The sequence below is a fragment of the Cryptomeria japonica genome, chromosome 1 (genome assembly GCF_030272615.1).
Source record: "Cryptomeria japonica chromosome 1, Sugi_1.0, whole genome shotgun sequence".
Lineage (NCBI taxonomy): Eukaryota > Viridiplantae > Streptophyta > Pinopsida > Cupressales > Cupressaceae > Cryptomeria > Cryptomeria japonica.
In genome coordinates this window covers 519,433,075-519,461,057 of record NC_081405.1, presented here as the reverse complement: position 1 = coordinate 519,461,057, position 27,983 = coordinate 519,433,075, and the positions used below count along the sequence as shown (strand labels likewise).

General features: G+C 36.1%; 1 protein-coding gene across 2 annotated transcripts in view; it reads right to left on the bottom strand.

Annotated features, from left to right (window-relative positions):
* Positions 1-16,247, bottom strand: part of LOC131070307 (nicotianamine aminotransferase 1) — a 114,006-nt gene extending 97,759 nt beyond the window's left edge. Inside the window, exons 1-2 of one of the 2 annotated variants that reach the window (XM_058005814.2) lie at positions 15,917-16,247; positions 15,527-15,795 (exon numbers count right to left, since the gene is read on the bottom strand). In XM_058005814.2, coding sequence (XP_057861797.2) covers positions 15,527-15,795; positions 15,917-15,973 — 326 coding nt within the window. In that variant the 5' untranslated portion in view covers positions 15,974-16,247. The remainder of the gene's footprint in view (positions 1-15,526; positions 15,796-15,916) is intronic. The other variant, XM_058005815.2, reaches the window with a different exon arrangement.
* Positions 16,248-27,983: the final 11,736 nt, after the last annotated feature.

Genomic DNA, 27,983 nt, shown 5'->3' with positions numbered 1-27,983 from the left:
ACTGCAAGATTTTTGAGTCAAAGGCAATTTGGCCTCCTATTGTTTCAAGTTGTAGGTACTCGGAAATCCATTCCAATTCAGTCATTTACCTTATTTTATATCATTTTTGCTTTTGTTCTCTACTAATTGACTAATTTTCAAAAATGCTGCTTTTTGTGGGAGTTGATTGGTGACTCTCAACACCCCTAGGAACTTTGCAAGACCAAAATAAATTCCACAAGAGAGAGAATGGAAAGAATAGCTTGCCTGATTATGAATGCAAGAATGGACATGAAAATGTACATGAGAGGCCTTGCTTATAAAAGAAAGATGAGAGGTAGGATTAGACAAAATGTTGACATGTGTCATAATCTTATAAAATGGGAAAAATAAATTGTTGACCTAGGTAACTAAAAGTAGTTGTCATGAGATACGATAAAATCATGTGGCAACTAATCAATCTTCTAGGAAGACACCTAGGACCTAAGTAAACTTAAGTCATGTGAATAAGTCCCCTCTAAGTCACTGGTTTGTGTTTGGCTCAAGTTCAGGCCCAAGGGTTCAGTTTACAAGTTTAGGCAAAAATTCTGTGGGTTGGGTTCGTCCATACAAAAAACATAGAAAAATAAAAAATATATACATATTTGCAATCTGAAATCAAGAATACTAGACCTGATATATATAAGCAGAGTTAATATAGGATTAATAAAATTAATATATAATATAATAACAAAATTATAAAAATATAATATTAATGAATAATAAACATTAATATATACAATATATAATATCACAATACAATTTTAAAAGAAAATTAATATTAAAGAAATAATAAATTTACTATATAATATAATATTGATAAATTTAATATATAATCTAATAATAACATTATAAAAAGTAATATTAATATATATAATATTATAATATCATAATAAAACTATATAGAAAGTCAATAGTAATAAATAATAAAGACAATATATAATATAATATTAATAAAATTAAATTTTAATATTTAATATTATAATATAATAATAAAATTTTAAATTATAAAAAAGATATTAATAAATAATGAATATTAATATATTATTAAATTTAAATTTTTAAAAAATTAATTATTATATATAAATTTATTTTTTATCATTAATCGTAATATTACTAAATTACTTAATTTATTTTGACAAAGTCACAAATGTTTAATAAATCTGTGCTCACTCGACCTAAGAGGAGACGAATGGATCTCTCTCTCAAGAAGCTACAACTTAGTGGTGATAGTTGCATTCTTCCTAAAACGGTAAGCATTGAAGCAACGGAAAGAATATTTGACCTATATTTGCGAGTAGTTGAAATGCCAAGGCAAAAATATAGCTAAAGCGATTTACAAAAAAGGCAAGTTTGTCGCAACAATAAGAAAAGACATAGAAATTCGTCCCAAATTTGTCTAGGACCATTCCACACAAACCTATAGGCGATTTCTTAAACCCTATCTGACCCTATAACGAACTAAATCGGAATCTAGATCCAAGCCTTATTGGACCCGAACCAACTCGTACAAGGGATGAACCAATAACCTAGAATCCCTTACTAGGAACTAGAGAAAACACTACGTACAAAACCTTTACTAGGTCCAAAACCTTATTCACACCAGCACGCCCTTTAGTGCAACTTAGGGAGTAGATTATCATGCAAAGATGCAAAATTATTATGATGGCTCTCGGCTACAAAACCATTTTAGTATCCATGTAAAATGCAAATCTCTCACAAACAAAGAACGGGAGAAAACCCAATGGGACAAAACTTCTCTCCAAAAGAGAGGAAAGATACAAGCAAAAAAGGATGATCTATGGAAGACTCAACGATACCCCCCAAGGACTACATCCATTACGAAATTGCAATCAATGATCCCCCCATGGCAAGGAAAGAGAGAGACTACATAGCTCCTCCTCTGCCCTCCCTCCAACCACCAACAATGTATAATATAATGCAAAAATGGTGAGTGCTTGAAGAAAAGCATAGTCCAATGCCTACAAACAACATTTCTCCCCTTGGGAAGAAGATAAACTAAGTACAAATGCAAAAATGCTTCCCATTTCAGATAGGAATTAGTAGGAAGTAGAATCCAAATGTAGGATTATGTCTTTGAAAATTGCTCATATGTTGCCAAGTCCTTGAATGATGAAGATGCCACAAACCAATTAGGTACATGCTCAATCACAATAGAAGGTGATAAACAAGGAACAAATGGAAACTGATTTTGAACAAGCTTCAAAGACAAAGATGAAGTGACAACAATTGTGCCATGATTGTCATCAAATAGGAGAGATAAACCATCAAATATGTCCTCCAAATCTAACATGTGAGACTCCACAAACAATAAAACAATGTCTATCAAATAGGAAACCAATCAAGAAGACAATTAGATACCTGCTGCAATGAATCATTGGTAGTACTCAATGAATCACCAACAAAAGATGACTACCTAATCTCAATAGGAGTAGAAGCTGCAGGAGAAGTCTCTAGATCATCAAGATACTCCAGTTTTTCATCATATTCAAACTGCTCTAAAGTATCATCATCAAAAGGAAGATTGTCAACATCATCAAAAGGAAGATTATCAACATCATCAAGTAGGATGAGGAAATCCGAAGCAAGATCATCTAGGAGTGAGAATGATATGGATCTCCAAAAATCTCCCGAATATTGGTCCAGATTGTGCATGGGCACCAAATTCCTAAAATCTAATAATAGGTTTCTCTAAAAATGCTTGCATTGAAACTACAACCAATTAATCCTATGATATGGTCATTCTTATCACCTGAAATTGATTTCTTCCATTGTGTCTTTGGCTCAATAATGAGTCCATAAAGATGAGGCAAAAGATTAAGCCACCTACAATGTGTTACAATGTCTTTTTGCCATGACTCATAGTTGTCCTAATTCAAAATGATTAAAGAAAAATGGGTTGCATAGCTCATGATTACAACAATGATACACTTCTCAAATGATAAAATAGGAGGTCAATACATAAAATATAGCTGAAATGAAGTGATTAGATCAAAGAAGCACCTCTTCAACTGCCAAAATGTCCAAATAATCCAATAGGATGCAGATATAGCAAAAATTGAATAACAAATATTTAGGACAAAATCTGAAAAAAGTGCATGGATGGGTTGAAAGAGTTCCTCAATACCTTTCCAGTGCCACAAAAACCTCAAAATTCAGAGATCATCACAAAAAGTTATGAGCTTGGGAACCAAAAATGAAGATATGACTTCAAACAGCAATAAATGCTATCAAACAAAAAATTATGGAAAAATATCTACACCACTGGAAAGTAGACAAAACTAGCTTTCCAGCAATATCTCGTTTCCAATAGAGAAAAAGCCCCCTTTAGGCACTAAGGGGACCAATGTTAGGCAATAGGGTGCTTAGGGCATGGTTGCCCATATGATCGCAGCGGCCGACAAGCGTAAAAAAGACCTGCCACCATCGACAATGGTTGTTGGGCGACAGGCGAAGCTGAGACTAAGCCCAGCTATGTAATGGAGTTGGTGATGATTAGAAGCACTAGGCACTAGAGCTTGTGAAGGGTGCTAGCAAGGTGGCGCTTAGCACCAACACCTAATGCGCTTAGCGCCAACAATAAAACAAACGCACCATCCATACAAATGAAAACCCATGACCAAAACAAATACCATGCAATCAATGAAACTACTTGACCATGCAAATTAATGAGTTGTGTATACTACAAGTGGGCCAACAAGGAGATCCACGGGCCAACAAACAACCAAATGGAATGTACCTATAAAGCGCTTAGATCTACCAGATAATAAAACGCCAGTCCAAAATCAAAGCGCAAGCCGATAAAACTTAAAACGCCCAACGAAAACCATTAAACATGCTTGATGATTAAAGCACTAACCAAAATGTGCTGACCAAAACATATAAAAAGGCCGACCATACACATGTGGACAATGCCACAATAGAAACACTCGACCATTAGTGAAGGCGCTTACTCTATTGGGATGTCTAGGTTGACAAACAAGGGAACAACTTAGGAAAACACCTTGACCAAGGCTTTAAACTGTCTGCGCTCACCAAATACCATAAATGCCTACACATATATCAAAACCACCCAATGAATTTGTAACCGCTCATGGATGTACATTGTAGACCAAGGAAATGAGCCCATCGTGCAAGATAAAAGCTCGACAACATAAAGTCAATGATGATGCTTGCCAAGAAAGAAATGAAAGGTAAATTGACATGCCACCAATGAATGGCATGTGCCAATCAGAGTATTGAACATGCCAAGCAAATGTGAAATGCCGTGTAGAGAATTTTTTAAGCGTCGTCCATAGTAGATGTGCCCTACATAAAATTATTAAAATATGAAACAACCAAAAATAATGAATAGAACAATTTAAAAAAATTGACCGTCCTATAGTAGCTGACACAATACAACTCTATCCAATAAAATTCACCTACAAAGATTTAATGCCAATACCAAAAGTACACACGCAATAGATCAAATCTAGCAAGAATAGGCATAAAGGACGACAAACAAGACAAAAAATATATTTGTTGGATTAAAAATTTTAACAATTGCCTTCAACCATAGGCAAAATATTTTCCCAACCATACAAATAAAATGCAGAAAATAATTCATTTTTTTGTTTTTTGCAAAATAATAAATGTGGACCTGCATGTTTGGGAGGTCCTACGGCCTGCTTGGGCAAATTTTTTTGCCTCAAAAACAACTTTACAAAAAATGGATGAATTTATAGTCAATATTCATCCAATCAGCCTCTTGAACACAATGGCAAGGTCGATTTGGGCCTGAAGTTATCCGAAAAATTAATGACCTCCTAGATCAGCCAATCTTCACACTTCTTCAAACCCTTGTAGATTTGACAAAACACAACGAAATTTGATGAAACGAAAAGCAAACCTGACTTTCTTCAATGCCTTGTATTCAATCATGAGGTTAATAAAACCCCAATTTGGACCCAGCAAATTCTTCAAGCCAAATCATGTTCCTTAGATTTGGGAAGGAGTCTTCAAATCTAGAGCTCTGACGCCATGTAGGAGTTAATTGGTGATTTCTCAACACCCCCAAGAACTCCGCAAGACCAAAATAACTTCAACAAGAGAGAGAAGGACAAGAATAGCTTGCTTGAAAATGTAAATGAGAGGCCTTTATAAAGGCAAGCTGAGAGGCAGGATTAGACAAGATCTTGACATGTGTCAAAACCCTATGCAATGAGACAACCAAAGTGTGTTGAATTAAGTAATTAAAAGTAGTTGTCATGAGATAAGATAAGATCATGAGACAACTGATCAATCTTCTAGGACACCTAGGACCCCTGAGTAAACTTAAGTCATGTGAATAAGTCCCCTACTAGGAACTAGCAAAAACACTAGGTACAAGACCTTTACTAGGTCCAAAACCTTATTCATACCAACACTTTCCACATGGAGACCACTTTCATGCCTCCAAGAACCAATTTTTTGCTCATATTTTTTTCTCATTGGTGGGAGGTTGTTTTCAGCATGGAGATAGAGATCTCATCCGTAAAAAAAATTCAGAATATGATTAATCTATATTTAGGAAATTGATATCATGTCCCTGCTTATAATTTTTCAGCTTACATCATTCAGTGACGTAATCTCCGTCTATTGTGAACTTTAAATAATATATCTATGATGCATGGAATTTTGTCTATTTTGTTTCAACTTTTAAATTAACTTTGATTATGGCGCATGATATTGGCTTTGATAAGTTTTTGACAAGTCAACAGTGAGTCATAAATTTACTGCTTACTAAGTCCAAGTCATGTAACTTTGGTTCATAATAAATCATGTAAAAAGAGGAAAACAAGAAGATTTTTTCGCTAAGACTTTGAGGCACCTTATTATGACTTGAGGATGAGATTATGAGCCACCTCAAAGAGAGTTGAAACTAGATAATGCACTTAGTACACCCTATTTGTAATGACCACCTCTATTTTCATTTTGAAAGAAACTTGCAAACTACTATGTGATATCAATTAAATTGCTTAATAATCAACATGGCATTTTATCAAACACTTGACAAACATACAACAATATATGCAAAACCCGAAACTTCTTATTTGTTGTTAAATACTGATTTGCAATATAAATGTGCACATTCAACTACCTTATGGGCTGCGACAATTATTCAAGTTTGTATTTAGCAATTACAATGCTTAGTTATGAAAATATGATAGAAAAAACCTGGAATTGAATGTTGTAGTGGTCTGCAGATGTAATGGTAGCCTTCCAAACTTATAATCAGCAGGAAAAACAAGTAAACTTCATACCAACATTGCTCATGCACTATAGCAGCACTATTCATGGCACTGTAGCATTTTTACTATTCATGCTCACTGTAGCAAAACACTATTCACACAGCATTGTAGCAAAAACACTATTCACATGGCACTGTAGCAAAACACTATTCACACGGTACTGTAGCAAAATCACTATCTTCAAATCTGCACTTTCAAACCCCTGTAAAAACTTCATGCGAGAGCACTAGATGAAGCCCAATGTGTTTCCTGAATGAAAACACCATTAATCCTGCTGACTGTGTCTTTCAACAGCGAAGAGAATGCTAGCAAAGAGGGATTCCGTCCTCCAAGCCCAATAATCAGATCTCTACGAAATCCAACAACATAACATTAATCTCATCCAAGCATACCCCAAAAGAGAGCTCTCAACCTCAATTTATATCTTCTTCCTGGATGCAAACACTTCATTTCCTAAATGTGGGATAATACATTTTAGAATAAAATATTATTTCCCACAATGTACACATTAAAAGGAACTTTTAATATTTTAAACATTACTTTATATTCCCAACCTTATAATATAACGATAAAGTTAAATATTTAATTTAACTTTACACTTTATCGTTAAATATTAAAACATTGTTGATAATCCCTTTAAATCATTGTCGCCTTCAAATATTTTTTACTGATAATTATGCCAACCAGAGAAACACTAAAAATTTCAAGTCACTGCTTGGAGACTAACTTACTATAAATAGTAAGTGTCTAGAAACCCTGTCAGAGCAGCATCGATTGGCCTGAAACTGAAAACACCTAGGCCAAAACACCTCAGGATCCCACCAATGTCCTTGTTAGCCTTCGGGACCGTGTTGGAATAGGCTAACGACACCCCATATCATGTTGCGCTAAAAGGGGGACATTACAGTCCGCCCCCCTTGAAATTGTTTGTCCTCAAGCAAATTCGGTCCTGAATGTTGCAATACCTGCTCATTCTCCCATGTAGCATCCTCATCTGGCAGGTCTCTCCATTTCACCAAGTATTATTAACGATTCTGTTCCTGAGTGTCCTTTCCCTGACATCCAGAATAGCTGCAGGGATCAGCACTAGTCTCCCTTCCTCGTCTAACGGAGGTAAATCTACTGAAGGCACCACACCCTGACCAATGGCTTTCTTAAGCCTCGATACATGGAACACATTGTGCACATTGCTACCCTCTGAAAGCTCTATCTCGTAGGCAACCTCGCCTACCCTGCGAATGACTCTATAGGGGCCATAAAACCGGGGTCTCAACTTCTTTGCTCCGCTCTTCTTGAGCGATGACTGTCTATATGGCTGTAACCTCAAATACACCATGTCACCAACCTCAAAACTACGCTCCACCCTATGTTGATCAGCATACAACTTTTGTTGATTCTGTGCCTGTTGTATATTCTCCTTGAGCGCCCTCAGGATGTCCTGACTATCCTGCAATGAGTCTCAGGCTTGGGGTACTCTGCTATCCCCCAAGACTATGTCAACAAAGCTCGGCGCCTCGTAGCCATAAAGTGCCATGAAGGGTGTCATCTTGATAGACATATGATATGTCATGTTGTAACAATATTCCCCCATGTGTAACCATCTCACCCAGGCCCTTTGTTGTGCAATCACATAATTTCGCAGATAATCCTCAACCCACTTATTCACAATCTCTGTCTGACCATCCGTCTGTGGATGATAACTAGTGCTGGGTGTGAGCTCCGTACCACACAACCAAAATAGCTCCTGCCAAAAAGCACTCAAAAATCTGCTATCCTGATCACTCACTATAAACCTGGGCAACCCATGCAATTTGAATATCTCCTTGTAAAAGAGGTCTGCCACTGCGCTGCTGTGTAAGTAGATGGTATAGCGAAGAAATGGGCAAACTTTGTCAAGCGGTCTACCACAACATATATACAATCTCGCCCTTGACTCTAGGTAGTCCGGCGATGAAGTCCATGGATATGCTTTCCCACTTCCTATCTGGAATGGGCAAAGGCTGAAGCAACCCTATAGGGAAAGTGTGCTCTCCCTTATTCTGCTGACATACTGCACACTTCTTCACATATCTCTGCACATCATCCTTAAGTCCCCTCCAGGTAAACCTTTCACGGATCTGCCTGTAAGTTTTGAAGATCCCAGGATGTCCAGCTATAGGCGCATCATGGAACGCCCTTAAAATTTCCCTCTTGAACAGTGATGTAGTAATCAAATAAACCCTATCCTAAAATTTGATCAACCCATCCAACACCATATACCTATCATCCTGTATGGTACCTGCAACTATCCCAGAAGCCCAAGTATCCCCTGCATACTCTGCTATAATCCGATCTCTCCAATCCCCTGAAATCTCAACTAGAGCGCAAACATGCGGTCTCCTGGATAAAGCATCAGCCACCACATTCTTCTTCCCTTTGACAAACTCTATGTCAAAATCATAAGCCTGCAATTTAGTGATCCATTTTTGCTGCCTGTCATTAAGATCACGCTGGCTCATGAAATATTTTATGCTATTGTGATCAGTTTTGAGCACAAACCGTCCACCTACTAAGTATGATCAGAATTTGGCCAATGCATGCATTATGGCCAACATCTCCTTGTCATAGATAAAATAGCTCCTCTCAACACCTCGGAGCTTCCTACTCTGGAATGCAATGGGATGTTTCTCCTGCATCAATACTGCCCCTATCCCATCACCCGAAGCATCACACTGAAGTTCAAATGGCTTCGTGAAATCTGGTAGAGCTAAAACCGGACAAGATGACATCACTTGTTTGAAGTGGTCAAAACATCGCTACGTTGCTTCTGTCCATACGAAGGCTCCCTTTTTAGTGAGGTCTGTCAAAGGTGCTGCAGTCTGTGAAAACCCCTTAACAAACCTCCTGTAAAACCCGCATAAACCAAAGAACCCCTTAAGCTGTGTGAGGTTCGTGGGAGTAGGCCAATCTACTATAGCTCTAATCTTTTTGGGATCAACCCGAACACCATCTGTACTAATGATATGCGCAAGGTAGAGAAGCTCGGTCATGCCAAACTCGCATTTCGATTCCTTGGCATACAATGACTCCCTCTCTAGAATGAACAACACCTCCTCAAGATGCTGCAGATGCTCTTCCCAAGTCCTACTGAAGATCAAGATGTCATCAAAGAAAATCAAGACGAATCTTCTCAACTATCCCCGGAATGCCTGATTCATACAACTCTGAAAAGTAGCAGGTGCATTGGTTAGCCCAAATGGCATAACCAGAAACTCAAAATGACCATAATGACACCGGAAAGCAGTTTTCTCAATGTCCTCTGCCCTCATCCTGATCTGATGGTATCCAGACCGTAAGTCTATTTTGGTGAAAAAGCATGCTCCATGCAATTCATCAATCAACTCATCAATCCGAGGAATGGGATATCTGTTTTTTATTGTTTTCTTACTCAATGCCTTATAATCGATGCACATGCGCATTGTCCCATCCTTCTTCTTTACCAGAACTACAGCTGAAGCAAAGGGGCTTTTGCTAGGCCTGATGTGCCCCATTTCCAACAACTCCTTAATTGCCTTCTCTATCTCATCTTTATGTTTCTTAGGATGACGATAGGGAGTGATTATCACTGGTTTGGCTCCCTCCTCGAGCTCAATAACATGCTCTGCACCCCTGTCAGGAGGAACCCCATGAGGAATATCACTGAATACCTTGGCATGTCTGTCAAGAATCTCCTGTATATCTGGTGGATGACTCTTCACCCGAGGCTCTGGTGAAGATGACATAACTAAGCACTCTGTTGCCCACTCTATGTCATTATGCCGAAAAAGTCTCTCCATTCTCCTCAAAGAGACTACCCTGCAACTCCCATCTGAAAGTCCCCTGAGTACAACAGTCCTACCCTCATGCTGAAACCTCATTTCCAACTTCGCTAGGTTGAAAGTGAACTCAACCAGCGATGCCATCCATGTCATACCGAGGATGACATCGTAATCTCCCATGTCCACAACATAGAAATCATCCTCCAACTCATAGCCATCTCCAAATCTAATGTGAAGATTTGAAACCTTCTAAGTACATAATAGCTTTTGGCCATTAGCCACCATGACTCTAAAACCATCATGCTCCTCTGTTTGTAAGCCTCTCCTGGCTACCAACTGTGTATCTATAAAGTTATGTGTAGCCCCAGTGTCGATAAGAGAGATCACCTTCTGTCCTTGGATAGTACCTCTCACCTTAAATGTGATTGCCTTTTGGACCCCTGTCAAGCATGCCAACGATCTATCATCCTTAGGAATGCTGCTCTCCTCTATTGTGTTACCCTCATCTGAATCGGAGTGCTGATCCTCCCCCTCTGACTCTGACTCCTCTGCTGAAAAATACTCCATTTGATTTGCCTTAGCCTTAGAGGGCATTTATGAGATAAGTCCCAAGGCTCTCTACACTGGAAGCACAGTTTCTTCTTTCGAAGTTCATTCAAGGTTTCACTGTCTAGTCCTTTTGATCCTTCTTTGGGTTTGTTATACTCTTTCTGAAATGGTTTTTTGTCTTTGTCCTTGCGGTAGGAAGAATCTGTTGAATGGTATTTTCCTTTGTATACCGAAGGGGCTAAATCTCGTGCCTTTTTAGTTGCTTCTGCTAAGGTGAGTGGATCATGTCCCTTCACCCAACCACGTAATGGATCAGCAAGCCCATCACAAAATAACACCACCAATCTCCTATGAGAGATATCAGTAACAAGTACAGACAAACGCTGAAACTCGACGATGTAAGCATCCACAAAACCTGATTGTTTTAACTGTGCTAGCTCCTTGAAATGTAACTCGGGATCCCTAGTGTCAAATCTCTCAATCAATCTTTCTATGAATTCCTCATAGGATGTAATCTGATTATGCCCCAAAGTCACCATGCCATGATGCCACCATTCATGCGCAACGCCATCCAAATGCATAGCCGCATACTTGATAGCCTCCTCCTCAGGCATAGGATTTAGCTGCAAGTATGTATCTACCTTCTGCACCCAAGCTCGTGCGGTCATCTTCCCTGAAGCATCATAATAAGGCAAGGAAAGTTTTCCAACTTTCTTTCTCAGCTCAAAATTATGATTCCTCCCTCCTGCTCTAGGCATATGTCTCATCCTCAAGTCCATATAATATCTGCGGGAAATATCTGCCTGAAACTCGGGTCCACTGGCCTCCCAGTCCCTCCTGAACTAACCTTATAACTCAGTAATCTGTGGTTCGTTCACTGGTTGAACCGGATCCCTATGTGGGAAGGTGGGTAGAAGAGGTCTCGAGCTCGTTGTTCGAGCTGGGCGTGCAACGTGTCTAAAATTATCCGTCTCATTCCCATTGTTGCCATGTCCATTATTACCATTAATGTTATTCTCAGGGCCATTGTTGTTGCCTCGGCCTCCATTATTATCATTGCCCCTATTGTTATCGTTTCCCCCATTGTTATTGTTTCCATTATTGGCATCACCTGGATTAATATTGACGCCCATCTGTCTAGCCATAAGCTGCAACATCATGTCCATTCGCCTATTCTGCTCCTGCTGCATACGCTGCCCTTGCTCTAACGTACCCAGTAACTGTCTGAACATTACCTCCCCCTGATCTGGACTGGTATTCCTATCATCTTGGTCACCCATACTGCTGTTCTGATCAAAGAATATCTCCTCTATGTCTGTATGACTGGATTCTATGTCCACCTGCACGGATGAACTAGACTGCTCGCTCTGTGAGTTCAAATTTTTGTTTTGTCTTGCTTTGGTATGGCGGAAGTTATAAGGCCCCTGTTGCATGCTTAGCATGTTTTTTTAATTCATTAATTTCTGATTTTAGTGTTTTGATATTTCGTCAAACACTTTTCCCTCTATCCGGTTGTTCCAAAGTCTCTGTAAGACCTCCATAGGATGGCAGGACTTATAGCTCTGATACCACTGTAATGACCACCCCTATTTTCATTTTGAAAGAAACTTGCAAACTACTATGTGATATCAATTAAATTGCTTAATAATCAACATGGCATTTTATCAAACACTTGACAAACATACAACAATATATGCAAAACCCAAAACTTCTTATTTGTTGTTAAATACTGATTTGCAATATAAATGTGCACATTCAACTACCTTATGGACTGCGACAATTATTCAGGTTTGTATTCAGCAATTACAATGCTTAGTTATGAAAATATGATAGAAAAAACCTGGAATTGAATGTTGTAGTGGTCTGCAGATGTAATGGTAGCCTTCCAAACTTCTAATCAGCAGGAAAAACAAGTAAACTTCATACCAACATTGTTCATGCACTATAGCAGCACTATTCATGGCACTGTAGCATTGTTACTATTCACGCTCACTGTAGCAAAACACTATTCACGTGGCACTGTAGCAAAAACACTATTCACGCAGCACTGTAGCAAAAACACTATTCACGTGGTACTGTAGCAAAACACTATTCACTCGGTACTGTAGCAAAAACACTATTCACGCGGTACTGTAGCAAAATCACTATCTTCAAATCTACACTTTCAAACCCCTGTAAAAATTTCATGCGAGAGCACCAAATGAAGCCCAATGTGTTTCCTGAATGAAAACACCATTAATCCTCCTGACTGTGTCTTTCAACAGCGAAGAGAATGTTAGCAAAGAGGGATTCCGTCCTCCAAGCCCAATAATCAGATCTCTACGAAATCCAACAGCATAACATTAATCTCATCCAAGCATACCCCAAAAGAGAGCTCTCAACCTCAATTTATATCTTCTTCCTGGATGCAAACACTTCATTTCCTAAATGTGGGATAATACATTTTAGAATAAAATATCATTTCCCACAATGTACACATTAAAGGGAACTTTTAATATTTTAAACATTACTTTATATTCCCAACCTTATAATATAATGATAAAGTTAAATATTTAATTTAACTTTACACTTTATCGTTAAATATTAAAACATTGTTGATAATCCCTTTAAATCATTGTCGCCTTCAAATATTTTTTACTGATAATTATGCCAACCAGAGAAACACTAAAAATTTCAAGTCACTGCTTGGAGACTAACTTACTATAAATAGTAAGTGTCTAGAAACCCTGTCAGAGCAACACCAATTGGCCTGAAACTGAAAACACCTAGGCCAAAACACCTCAGGATCCCACCAATGCCCTTGTTAGCCTTCGGGACCATGTCAGAATAGGCTAACGACACCCCATATCATGTTGCGCTAAAAAGGGGACATTACACTATTTTAATATGCTCTGCAAACTCATCCATATTTCAATTTTCCACAACCTCTGTGACACCTGCAACAGGTTATAGGTCACTTTATCATTGTTTGGAAATTTTAACCCAAGTCACTATCATATGAATGAACCCCTTTATCATTACACCACAATCCTAGATGAGAAAGCAACAAGATTACGCATGATTCATGTATTATTGAAAAAAAGTAGAGAAAAAGGACAAAATTCCAAAGTTATTTTCCTTTAATTTTTGAACTTAAAAGCTCAAATTTATTGAGTTGGTCTGATGACAAGTGGTGTTTTGGTATGTTGATGAGTTTCAAGCCGAGTTAGGTTTTTGATCTTGTGTCTTATGGCAAAGGAACAAAACGAGGCGCCATCCTGTGAGAATTCTAGTAGAAAAGAAACCTCTCGAATTATGCAACTTAGACAATAAGAATATATAATCGATATATGCAGTTCCACATTCGCATAAGATCTATTGAAGGTAAGAACTTGCAAATTGGAATTCAGTAAATCCCCCACTTCAGGTATTATTATAAGACATTCTACATGTGAACCCGTTCATACAGGTTGTATTGCTATTGATTCTATGATCCCCATAGGATGGGGTCAGCTAGAATTATTATTGGGGATCAGACAAGCCTATAGATGGTAGGAGGTACAGACACGATTACCAACATATGGCCTATTCATGGGAAGGGTAAAATTCCAGCTTACAAAATTCAATTGGCCAAATCCCCAACTCGAGGTATTACTGCAAGACATTCTGTACACAACTCTCTTGAAAAAGGTCTTGTTGCTTTTGGTTCTATGATCTCTACAGGACATGCTCGACAAGAATTGATTATTGAATATTGAGGATAGACAAACTGTTAACAAGGCAAAAAATTACATATATGATTACCAATCATATAAAACAAAGATGTTAGGTTTGGTGCATGTCTGTGACTTCGGCAGAACAGATACCCATACGCCTAATTCCACCTTGTTTTCACAAATCTCTCTTGTAAGTTGTAAGCGATAGGTCACTGAAAAGAATTACTTGTGTAACTAACTACTTAAAAAATTAATCCCAGAAAATGGTATCTCAGAGACGCACATTCCCCAAGGGAAAAGTACCATTCCTCTTGGTCATGGCGATCCTTAGGATTCAAATGGTAAATGATTAATATAACAGAAAATAGCTCTTGATATTTGCCATTTAATTTTCTATAATTTTCCTGTGGAAATGAGAATTTTGCAACTACTGGTGGTCTCTACCTACCTTGGACCCGCCATCTATGCAGTTGGATGTCAATACTATGAATTGCAGCCCATAAGGAAGAAGAATAACAAGAGTACAAATCCTAAAGCTTACTAACTGAAGAATAAAGATGATTTACATAGATTCCAAGAGCCAACCATGAGCCCATAAAGACAAGTAAAAGATCGAGCAACCAATATTTGTATTATCATGTATGAGAAAGATTATTGTTACCTGATGTGCAAGGGGCGGTTGTGTAATGCTAAGAGGGTACTGAAAATTCTCATTACTCTAATAAGGTAGCCTATGACTCTAAAAGGAATTGTGGCAGGTTTTAATGGAAGAATAATCGACAGTGGGGACTGTAGGTCAGTGGTAGAGCACTCTAATATGTTAATGTAAGGCCGGAGGTTCAGGTCTTATTCGTCCCTACAAAATAACATGATATCAGCACAAGGGCAGAGCCCCTACAAACAAGTGTAGCTCGAGGGGGAGTTATTGAAGAAAAAGAACACCCTAGGAATCCTCATTGAACCAGAAGCTCAATGGAAACACAACTAACATTCCCATAAGAGGTCCTACATTAACTCCTTAGGAGGCCAATCTAAAATAACAATTATAAGGTATATAAAAGTAGAGGGTAAACTGAAAAATGTTTAGAAAATAAGGCAAGCTCACACCACAGAGAGATAAAAGACCTGCTTTAACATCATTCAAGATTTGCCTAAGAAAAAAGAAGACTGTAATTACCTTCTAGAATCTGGGAGGCCATTACCAGGAGCATAGCAATTGTATTTATGGGAAAGAATGGCCTCAACCAGGGCATCTTCAACAACTTTGGCTGGTCTATAGCATTCAAACTGAGAAGGATCATCATGCCCAAGAGGAATAATGCTCTTTCCCTGAGGATTCAACTGTGACATCAACTGAGTCAACATTTCTCTAATTCCTCCCATGTCCTTCCCCATCACTACCGAGCTCGGCCCGAAATTCCACTCGCATTGCTCCATATCACCGCCCTGAACAAAAATATATATATAAATGAGAGAAATTTCAATTCCGAATTTAAAACCCAATTGCACAGCAACATAAAACTATATATGCCCATTCAATTCGAAGATTGCACAAAAAATCAAATACGTTTATTCCTTCTTTGTCGATGGAAACCGAGTTTTCGCCATCGTTCAGAGCCGCCATTGAGATGTTTTCTTAGATCTCTTTGTTCGACGAGAAAGTGAGAAAAGAATTCAAAATTATTTTGATAACTTGTATTCCTTAGATTCTGTTTTGATTGGAAGGAAGCTCTTGAGCGTGAAAATGTTTGTTTGACTTCCATAAATTTATGTACTAAACCTTGTCAGTTTGCGCGCAGAAGAGATCTCTATATTTTATTTTTGAAAATTCCTGAACATCAGAAAGAACAAAAATCGTCTGACCCAATTCAGTATCGTGACATCCTATTTTGTCTGTAACCGTTTCTTCGTAATCTAATAATTAAATTAAATATATACTATATATCGTTTAGGGAATATTCAATCATAAAATTCTGGACTACAATTGATAAGGGATCAAAATATTTATTTTGAATTTTTTTATTTTATTTGTATATAAGGTTAATGATTAGGGGAAGAGCATCAATAGATAACATAGTTCCAATAACCATCATCTTATTGTCATGTTGATTTCAATAGCGTCATAGTGAAAACACCATTAATAAATTTGTTTTGTACCAATAGCTGATCATTTTTTGTAATTTTTTGTTCATAATTGGCCTGTTTGTGCACCACTATTGATACATTTGTTAAAAAGTACTAGCGATTTTGAGTTGACGGTTAGTGGAACATCTTGAGTTAGGTATCAGGCGACACTTTGAAATGTGTACTTTTTTTTATCTTTGTGCGCATAACTAATTCCATAGTGTTCATCGTAACTACCCAGAAGCTAGATCAATAGCTATAAGCAGTTAAGTCACAACTACCCAAAAGCCAGATCAATAGCTATAAGCAGTTAAGTCGCATACAAAGATATCTAAAAATCAAAATCAAAATCCGATGTACCATCTGAGATCTATGAGTGCACGAAGTTAGCTATGACAGCTACTAGTGCTCTTCCCCTAGTTATTTTAATTGTTTAACTTTAGACAGATGTAAGTGATATGGTGGTTCTTTTTTATTGTTTATTAAAAGTCTCCCTTATAATATTCTTCATACATTTTAATTGCCATAATCAAATACAAAAAAACGTGAGATTGTTTTCCATCCATATGGAATATGTGGACGATTAGATGGTCAATGCTTGTGCAGGTTTTGTCTTGTGCCCCACTTGAATTTTATTATTATTTATTTCAACTTGCATGTTGCATTTACGTACCAACTTCTTATTAGTACTTGTCGTTAGGCAATACTATTGTAATGAGTTTTTTTGTTTTTCAAGCTAACTAGTTATTAAAAAAGTTAATGTGAATCAATCATAAACAAGTTTTAACTTTTAATTTTTTCAATCTTTTTATTTACCAAATCTTAGTTGTGCAATTTTTAACATTATAAATTACAAAAATTATTTTTCTCTACACTTGACTAAATACAATTTAGTTGTTATATAGCTAGAATTAAAATGCGTATATATTTTATCATTAATTTTATTTAGTTATTTGTCACTTTTAAAAAAATATATTATAAACAAGAATTTATAAAAAAGTATTTGGAATATAGATTGATTTTAATATTTAATAAGATTTGCTTTAGTCAAAATTATTAATTGTTTATTGTTTATATATTAATAAAACTATTAATTGTTTGATTGAGTGATTTTTTTAGATTGCTATTATTATTATTCTTCATTAAAAGGTCTTATTTTTAATTTATATTTGACATTATAAATAACATTATTTTTTTATTTTTTTTGATCGGTAAGAGGCCGAGGCCAAGAATTTTATTAATTATTTTGAAATTTACATTGCTCCACTGGTGCGGGCGCCAGTAGGAAAGAGTGGAAATAACATTAAATTTTTACACTATAATATATTTTGACATATTTTTTAATTTATCTTCAACATGTATATTTAAGAGAAAATTATGAAAAAAAAAATTAATATTTATATTTTCATAATAATATAATAATACAAATTAAAGTAACAATATACTAACTATAATTTAATAATATAAAAATGATAATATCCTAATAATAATTTAATAATAATATAAAATAATATATTAATAACAATGCAATTTTAATTATTACAATAGAAAATTGTTAATTATATTATCTTTTATGATATACTATCTTATATTATTTTTATTGTAAATTCGTGTTCTTGTTTTCTATTATAATAATTAAAAAATGTTTAATTAAAAATATTGGGGTTAGAGTTAATAATAGGGTTCAATTAGGATTGGAGTTGGGTTTAATTAGTATTAAGGTTATGGTTAATATTATTATTAGAGTTAGTGCGGCTAAGATGTAATTACATATTTTCTTGATAGGAAAGGCTAAGATGAAATTACATATTTTCTTAATAGGAAAGGCTAAGATGTAATTACATATTTTCTTGATCAGGAAAACCTTCACATACCATAATTAAAATATAGTTATTAATGTGTTATTCACAAAATATTTTATAATTATACATTTAAGACAACACAATTGTAGAAAGATAAATAATATAAAATAAAATAAAATAAATTAATCAATATATTAGTTACAATTAGTAAATTACTATTTCAACTACAAATTAACAAGAAAGATAAATAATATAAAATAAATTAAATAATATATTAATTATAATTAATAAATTACTATTTCAACTACAAATTAACAAGGCAAGTACTGGCCACTATGTGGCACTTGTTTCTTAATAGAAATAAGAAGTGTTTTTATAGTAGTAATACAATGTCTTACGTATATTGCTTGAAATTTAATAGTGTCAAATAATTAATATTTAATAATAGTTTTTAGAGGGGTTGATCTCACAAATGGTAGGGGTTTTCGTTCGAGTTGTATCTGGGTTGATACCACCAATGTCACCTGAAGACGAGAACAAAGAGAGAGATAAAGAGAACAACATTTGAGTAAACCCTCATTGGTTCATAGTTCAAATCAAAAGCGTTCACCAATCAAATTATTAAACTATTAAATATAATTATAGTTCTTATTTTATTAAATTTCTTATATTTTATTTCTATAATTATAATTGTAATAATAAATAAATTTAATTTTAATTTTTAAATATAATTATTATTAAATTATTGAAACTATGGCTATCAATTGAAGTAGATTGTAAGTTTTACATTATCATGAAAAAGTATTAGTTAAAATTTTAGTGTTGAAAAAATGATTGGCAGTGCTATTTTCGCAATCAATTTGAAACGCTAATGTTTTGTTAAAAAACTATGATTTTTACTTTCATTATGTGATAGAAAGTGACCCATGGCATTCCAATTTTCTTAACTTTCACATGTTTTGATTGTTTAGTTCTTATTCAAGTTTGCAATCAATTTGAAACATTTATGTTTTGTTAAAATCTATCATTTTTACTTTCATTATGTGATAGAAAGTGACCCATGGCATTCCAATTTTCTTAACTTTCACATGTTTTGATTGTTTAGTTTTTATTCGAGTTTGCAATCAATTTGAAACATTTATGTTTTGTTAAAACCTACCATTTTTACTTTCATTATGTGATAGAAAGTGACCCATGACATTCTAATTTCCAACTTTCACATTGTTTTGATTGTTTAGTTTTTATTCGAGTTTGTCAATGTCTATATAATCATTTCACATTCCATAAAGTAGGGAGATAGAGAAATTGGAGAATAGAGAATATTTCAAGAAGTTATTTATTCAATATTCATTAGATGTCTAAGAGTACTCCAATTTAAGGAAGATCCCTAAAATCCAAGGAAAAGAGGTTGGTGGAAGATTCGACCTCAAAGTTATCTCAAGATTTAATGTTATAATGTTTTCATTTCTCTCAAGATTGCCTAATTAAGTAAACATTCTTAAAAGTAAACCTAACTAATTATAATTGAGATTCTGGTATTTGTATGCCCATTAATGAGCAATCACGGGTTAATCCATTAGGAGTAAAGGATAGTAAAATAGAATAGACCAAACCAAAACATGGGTGGATTAAACTTAATTTTGATGGTGCCTCAAAAGGTAACCTAGGGCCATCAGGGGCAAGGGTTGTTGCTTGTGTTTGGAAGGGTAATATCATGGCACTATGAGCTCAGAGACTAAAAGATGCAACGAATAATAAGGTTAAAACCCAAGCAACCTATCTAGCAACAAATTTAACTAGTAATCTTACTAGTTTGAATCTCCATCTTGAGGGAGATTTGCAAATCATTATAAATGTTATTATAAATGGACAATCTCAAGTATGGAGAATTAACAACTAGATTAAATTAATAAAATTAAAATTAGAAAAGTTCAAATCTTTTAAAATCATCCACATAGTATGTGGTGGCAATGAAGTAGCTAACATCATATCCAAATGGGCAGTGACATTGAAGATTGATAATGATGAGTTGGTATGGGAAGATTTTCAAGGGGAGTTGATGGAAGATTGACGATTAAAACCTGTAGCCACCAGCTCTATTTCGTCTGGACTATTTAGGAATGTGGGAATATCGAGAGTTTGAAGCATGTCGAGACATAATATAATGGGGCAGATAGCTTGTCACCGCCACTTCTCATTCTCATTTTATAGAGGGCAATGTGCAAGGAGCTGGTAGACGGCAGTATCAAAGCCAACTTTAGCCTTAGATCGATAAAATGACAAATTTTATTTATGGGGGATATATCTAAGCTTCACATGAAGCATGTTTTTGCGTTTAACAACCCCATGTTCTATCAGATAGTGATAATGTTATTGGGGGAGGATTTATAAAATCAGAGTACAAATACCGCTCCAATGTTGACATTTCATCTATGGTGTCTGGAATTGGGCATGAAGGAGGAAGCTTGGTGGATAATGGATTTGAGTGTGAAGAGCGAGTGGTTTATGGGTCTTGGTGCTTTTATTTCAATGGCGGAGTCGAGTGAGGGCCGGGTTTATAGCCAGGGGAGCGGAATGGGTTCAAGTTGCAGGGTATACTTCTCCACTTCATCCTTTTATGTTGTAGAGCACAATAGAGAACAAGGAAGACCAGCAAGAGGAAGCGTCAATTGGGTTTCATTTCATGAAAGAATACATCCAAAAGCGTGAGGAGGAGAAGTGTGCAAGAAGGAAGATGGTCTGAGAAGTGTGCAGAGAAGGAAGATGGTCTCAAACCAAAATGCAAGCGGCTTAAGTTTACTCAAGAGGATGTCTGGGTTTTGAATCCAGATAAGGAAAAAAATGTTTAGAGGGATAGCTTTTTTATGGAATGTAATTTTGTTTAAATTATGTCAAACTCTATTATGTTAATATGTGGATATATATGGGTATTATATAGACATGATGCTACCTGGATTATAAATGGGGGATGATAGTTCTGAAACCAGTTGTAATTTTTTTCTATAAGATATATAGGTACATGGCTAGAATGATCTGAAGATGAACATGATATTCTTTAAATTTATAATTTTTTATTATTAATATAATCTTATATCAATTTAATCTTAATTAAAAAAAGAAATTCTAGTATTTGTATGGAATGCATAGGATCAATACCTTGATGATCATATAAAAAATTAACTTATTAAGTTACTAAATAATTAAAATAATTTTTTAATTTATTAAATTAAAATATTAATATTATAATATAAATTAAAATACAAATTCAAAATATAATTATTCAAAATAATTAAAATTTCAATAAGAAAAATAATTATAAATTAAATTAGTTCTAATAATTTTGAATTATCATTTGTAATTACATAAAAAACATAAATAATTAAACTAAAATTCTAACTTAAATCTAAGTTAAAAACTAAAACTAGCATACCCATATTTAATAATTAAAATTCATGTAGAAGTTGTCAAGAGATACCATTTTTTTTTAAATAGCATTCATAAATATAAACAAATAATAAGATTTACTATCTAAAATAGTTAAAATAGATATAAGGACCATACTCCATTAATCAATTGATGAAACATTGAAGCTTTACTTACAAGATAGATATACATGTAAGAAATTGAATGTAATAAAACCTAAAACTTAGCAATAAAATCTAATAAAAATATTGCTTTAAGATGAATAATTAATCAATCTTAATCCACTAGTGCTTAGATGCTCTTTCCTTATCACTATTCTAATTGTATTATATATTTGATTATGATAATTAATCAATCTTAATTAATGATTAAATCATATCAAATACAAAACTAAATATTCTATCATTTCATTTATAACATGGTTGTATTTTTTATTTAATATTAATTAATTGAATCTAACAATGGCTCTAAAAATTCATCCAACACGATATAGTTTTTGGAAAGTCAAATACTCTAAACCTTAGAGTAGATAAACTTGATGATGATGGCTTGAAGATTTAGCATTATAGTTCACATTTAATGTTCAATTAGGTTTAAGGTTACTGGTTAATTTGTGTTAAGGTTTTATAAGTGTAAGAGTGCAAATTAGGTTTGGGTTTAGAGTTAGGCTTCAATTTGGTTTAGTATTAGGGTTCAATTTTGTTTGGTGTTAATGTTAATGTTTAATTTGGCTGCAAATTTATGATAGAATAGATTATATTAGTTCAAAAATATGTAATGAGGACATATTAATTAAACATGAGATCATTTGATAAGACACTAATTAGCATTGTCATTTAATTAAAAAATCATTAAAATAGGGTTAGCATAAGGCTCAATTCAAGGTTTAAGATTAAGGTTCAATTTGGTTGAGTGTTAAAGTTAGGGTTCAATTTGGTTTAATGTGTAATTTGGTTTAGGTTTAATGTTAGGGTTCAATTTGGTTCAATGTATAATTTGATTTCAAGGTGATTATTTATATATCTTCAATAGGATTCTCCATGACCTAAAGAGTCGGATTTAATTTGATTTAGGGTTTGGGCTCTTTGGTATAGGTTAAGTTTAAATTTGATTTCAAATAGAATCTATCTTAGGATTCCATTTGGTTTAATGCTAGGGTTCAAGGGTAAAAGTACAAAGTTGTGTCACACTTTTATAAAGGAAATGGTCAATGTTGATTCAATTTTTTAAATTAAATCAATAGAAAGTGAAATATATGTTTTGAATTTTGAAATGATGTAAACTAATAAAATTTATATTCTTATGTCTATGTTATCTTTATAATTTTAACAAAAATTTAAAAAATTATTTGAATGTAGTTTTTATAAAGTAAACACTATAATTTAGTTGCTGAAAAAATGTTGAAATTGAAGTTACACAAGCCACCACACTTTATTTAGTAAATTTTACCTTTTTTCTTAATTTTTTTTTGTATATTGATAACTTGAAACTTTAGTGCATGGATATATTTTTTAGTATTTTTTATAAATAGATATTTTTCAATAAATTTGAAAAATTGTGTGTGCTGAAATATAACTCTTTCCAATTTCCACCACCTTTTTTCTTAATTATTTATCCAAATTAGAAAATAATTATATCATCTTGATATAGATTCTTTTCTCTATTGCATCATATTTTTTTCAAATTTTTTTAATAAATTTTAATTTTTTTCCTTGACAAGATAATCAACCTTATATTTTAGTGTTGATGACCTACTTTCAATAAAAATAAAATATAAAATATAAAAAATAATTAAAATATTAAAGATATATATTTTGGAAAATTCACTTATAGATCTATAAAAGGGTATTTTTACATTTCAAAAAAATATTATTTATAAGAGCAGGAGTTGTTGAAACATCGAGTTTAATTTTTTTTCTAATTAGACCAAAAGTAGTATAAAATATACATTTAGTAGACACTTCCAATTGGAAAATTTGTAGCCCATATATAACTTAGCTATAATGATTCTATATAGACCATATGTTTGACTAAAATTAATTTTTAGTTAGAATTACTTAAATTCACTTGTGCTGATAAGTTAGCCCGAAACGTGACACAGTTTTGTGTTTTTGCCCTCAATTTAGTTTTGTGTTAGGGTTATGGCACAATTCAAAGTGGTTTTGTGTTAGGATTCAATTTGATCTTATTAGGATTGGGATTAGGGTTGGGGTTAAATTTGATTTATTGTTTAGTTAGGTATAGAGTTAGGGTTCAATTCGGTTTAGTGTTAGGTTTACGGTATATTTCAGTTTATGGTTAGGGTTAAAGTTTAATTAGTTTTAATGTTTAATTAATATTAGGGTTAGAGTTTAATTGAGGGTTAACGTTACAATTAATTTTTTTTAGGGTTAGGTTTTGATTTGGTTTAGTGTTAGAGTTAAGTATCGATTTAGTTTAGGATTTGGGTTCAATTTGGTTTATGGTAATATTTCAAGGGATCTCTTGGTCTATTTTTCTTTCTTTTTTATAGTTTATAGTGATTTGAAACATTAACTCAAAAAATTATCACCTAATTGAATTTGAAAGAATTTAATAATAATTACATGATAGTTTATGAATTAATATTTCTAGAATTTTCATGATCCACTATTTTTTTTATCGATCTTGATCCACTCTTTTTAATGATAGACTACATTTTTTTTTGTATTGAACAAGCTGAGAAAAATTACAATAAAATGAAAGCCAACCTAAAGAAAGGACTGCACAGAGAAAAGAAAGAAAAGATAAATGGAACGAATCCTAAACAACTAAACTGATTATCTCAACAACAAAGAACATATTTGCTAAACAAAATAGGAACAAGTTGTAGCAACAATTGAAACATTATAAGGCTAAAAATACAATGAGCTACCCAAACATACAATGAAGATGTATGTTTGCCCTCTCGGGTAAACGGTTAAATGCAGAAAGTAAATGCACAGAACATAATGGAAATACATTAAATAACCAGTCTCTATATTAATTCAACAGTCCATATACATCATGTGCTTATAACATTACATTTGACACAACTAACATGATCCTTTCGAAGAAAAGGTACACAATATATAATACCCGAAGGGGCGCGACACAACTGTCGTAACTCTATCTACCTACCCGTCGGCTAACTAACTGACCGTCGTAACTCATTATTACCGATGACAACATAAACATAATATAACAACATAACATAATGATTATTCCCGTCAACATCATCCCCCCCAAGAAAAGAAGTCGACTCCGACGACTTAATACAAAATAGAGATGAACGGCAGGAGCTACTAACGCCAGTCGGGCCCAGATCTTATACACTTCCTGCATCCTCGCCTGAAAAACCCTTTTCTGCTACCATCTGATGCTCAAGTGCGGATTTCACCAATATTGCTTCCTTTGCCATCACAGTCCTCCTGTGCCTAACCCAAACTTGTCTGCAAAACACGTTTTTCAGTCTCAGCTTCCACCAACTGCTACTCAAATGATACTGTCTCCCTAGCCAATTTGTCCTCGATAGCCACCCGTGCTGCTCTCCCGGCATCCAACTCCTAGGTACGTTGAACTAAGTCTCACGCGACTATTGCCTCCAACCTGGTGGTTAGCTCCTCCCGAGCCCTCTGTGCATCCACTAAGGCAACCTCACGTCCAGCCGAGACATACTCCGAGTTCCTCAAAGCGTACCTATCCTGTCTGGAGGTGGCCACAATCTGCTGGCACAAATGCTAGGAGACACCTCAAATCCTCCATCACACTCCCCAAAGGCTAAAAACTGAACTGAATAACTCCCTGGTGTCATACAACTACGCGGACCTGCAATGCCTTCCCTCGAACTCTATTTGTTCCCAACCTCCAAATCCGCCTCTCTCTACGGCTTATGGCTTCCCTGCCAATGCTTAGCTGCGGGCTTCTTGCTCACAATACGAACAACCACAACACTTCCCATGGTCTTCTGTGGCTCAAAATAAACTGGGGGTCTGGGGGCAATGCCCCCAACAGGGTCGAGGGGCAACACCCCTCACGGGGTCTGGGGCAACGCCCCTCGCGGGATCTGGGGCAGTGCCCCAGCGGGGTCGAGGGGTAGCGCCCCCGTCGCCAACACCAATTTACAACCTTCAGAACCCCACGAAAGTCCATGGCGCGCATCATTTCAGTGATATTTTAAGATGCCAAAAAACCCTTCTTTTCCAGTGTCCTGGCTTCAAACTCCAGCGAATCATTTTAAATCTGGCCGTCATCTTTTTTTCTTTTTTTTTTTAATGGCACTGTAATTTCCCCGATGGCATCCCGGCCATACAACCTTCCTGTACAGTCAACACAGCACTGGCACCTTCGATCGTGCGGTCAGCACCCTCCACCGTACGACTGTGTTTGCCAGCCATACAACCTTCCTGTACAATCAACACAGCACTGGCACCTTCGATCGTGCGGTCAGCACCCTCCATCGTACGACTGTGTTTGTTTGTGCGGGGGCTGCGTTTATGTCTTTGTGCTCCGCGACAGCAGTGGTTTCCACCGCACGATGGTGGACGTCCCACCGTACGATGGTTCCACTGTACGACTGCGTTTGTTTGTGCAGGGGCTACGTTTATGTCTTTGTGCTCCGCGACAGCAGTGGTTTCCACCGCACGGTGGTGGACGTCCCACTGTACGATGGTTCCACCACATGGTGGTCCCACCGTACGGTGTTGCCACCGCACGGTGGTTCCACCGTCGGTGTTGCCACCGCACGGTGGTTCCACCGTCGATGTTGCCACCGCACGGTGGTGCTACCGTACGGTGGTTCCACCGTGGCTTTCTTCTCCTTTTTTTTCCCGTACGGTCAGCTAACCCGTACAGCCATACGATTTTTTATTATTTTTTTAATTTTTTGGCTCTTTTTTTTTTCGTTTTTTTTTTCTGCTAGAGAGTCTTCTGCTGAGGTCCCCTGTCTCTGAGATCGCCCTTCATCCTTCTCAGTTTTCCTTGCCCAAGGGTTTCCTGTTGTGGTCCTGTGCCTCTTGAGTCACTTGCCTCGCCTCTCAAGTCCCCTTCCATCCGCTCAGGTCCCCCTTTGGGCTCTCGGGTGTCCGTCCGGCCTCTCGAGTCCCCTGCGCGCTTCGCGTGGTAGGGTTTCAATTTGTACCCGTTGGTGGCAAGTCTATTTTCCATGGCCATCTGAAGACCTGGAACCACAAATTCTACAGGGACCATGACCTCCTTCCCGTACATAAGAAGAAGAAGAATAATAAAGATTTTGAAGACTGCGGTCTTCCACACAGGGTTCCAATCGTTGCCAACACTCTTCGGATTCTCTACGTCGCCAGGGTTTGGGGGGCATCTCCCTTCCAATATTCTTTGTATTCTGGCAAGTACACCTCTGTTGGTTGCTCTGGTTCCTCTACTTCAAGCCTGTAGCTTTGGAACATTTCATAATCCTCCATTTGCTAGTGGAAGAGCCCATTAAGTGAGCATACCTCATCTTCAGAACATCCCTCCAATTCGAGCACCCCTTCACTGTTCGGCTCCATTGCGTTCTTGCCCTTGCTTTCATCGGGACCCCCTTCCCCTTTATTAAAGTCCTCTGAGTCTAAGTCGGAAGAGGCGAGCTCTTCGCCAACATCTTGGGTGTGTAGGTCAATGGTATATTTCTGCCCTCCCTTCTCCATGGAAAGTGTATTTTTCTTCCAGTTGTGGTTTACCGTCGCGTTGATCAACCACGCTCTCCCCAGGATGGCGTCATAGCCTTTCTTCTTTGAGGGAATAACCACGAAATCTAACAAGAATGGTTGTGTACCAATTGTCACTAGCTGGGCCATCAACAGGCCGAGTGGCTTAATGCCGTGTTGGTCCGCTCCCACTAGGTTGAATGTGGGTGGCCATAGGGTGGGCTTCCCCAGCCGCTTCCATGTTTCTTCTGGTAGTACATTCACCCCAGATCCACCATCCACAATGGTGTCCTTCAGAATGGTCCCACGGATACCCATTTCTACCACAGCTGGGTGTCTACCACTGCTCAAGGCTAGTAACATCGGGTCAGTCGAAGGGCTGACGGAAACCTCCACCTGTGGTGTACTCTTCAAAGCGGTGGCGGGAACCCCTACTTGTGGTGCACTCGACGATGTGGTGGCGGGAACCCCTACCTGTGGTGCACTCGACGATGCGGTGGCGGGAACCCCTACCTATGGTGCACTCGACACTGTGGTGCTTTGCACATTGGTGAGGATGGCAGTCCTCAATTGTGGCATAGAGTCTAGAAGGTCTTTTACCTTTATCGACACCTCCATCTGCAAG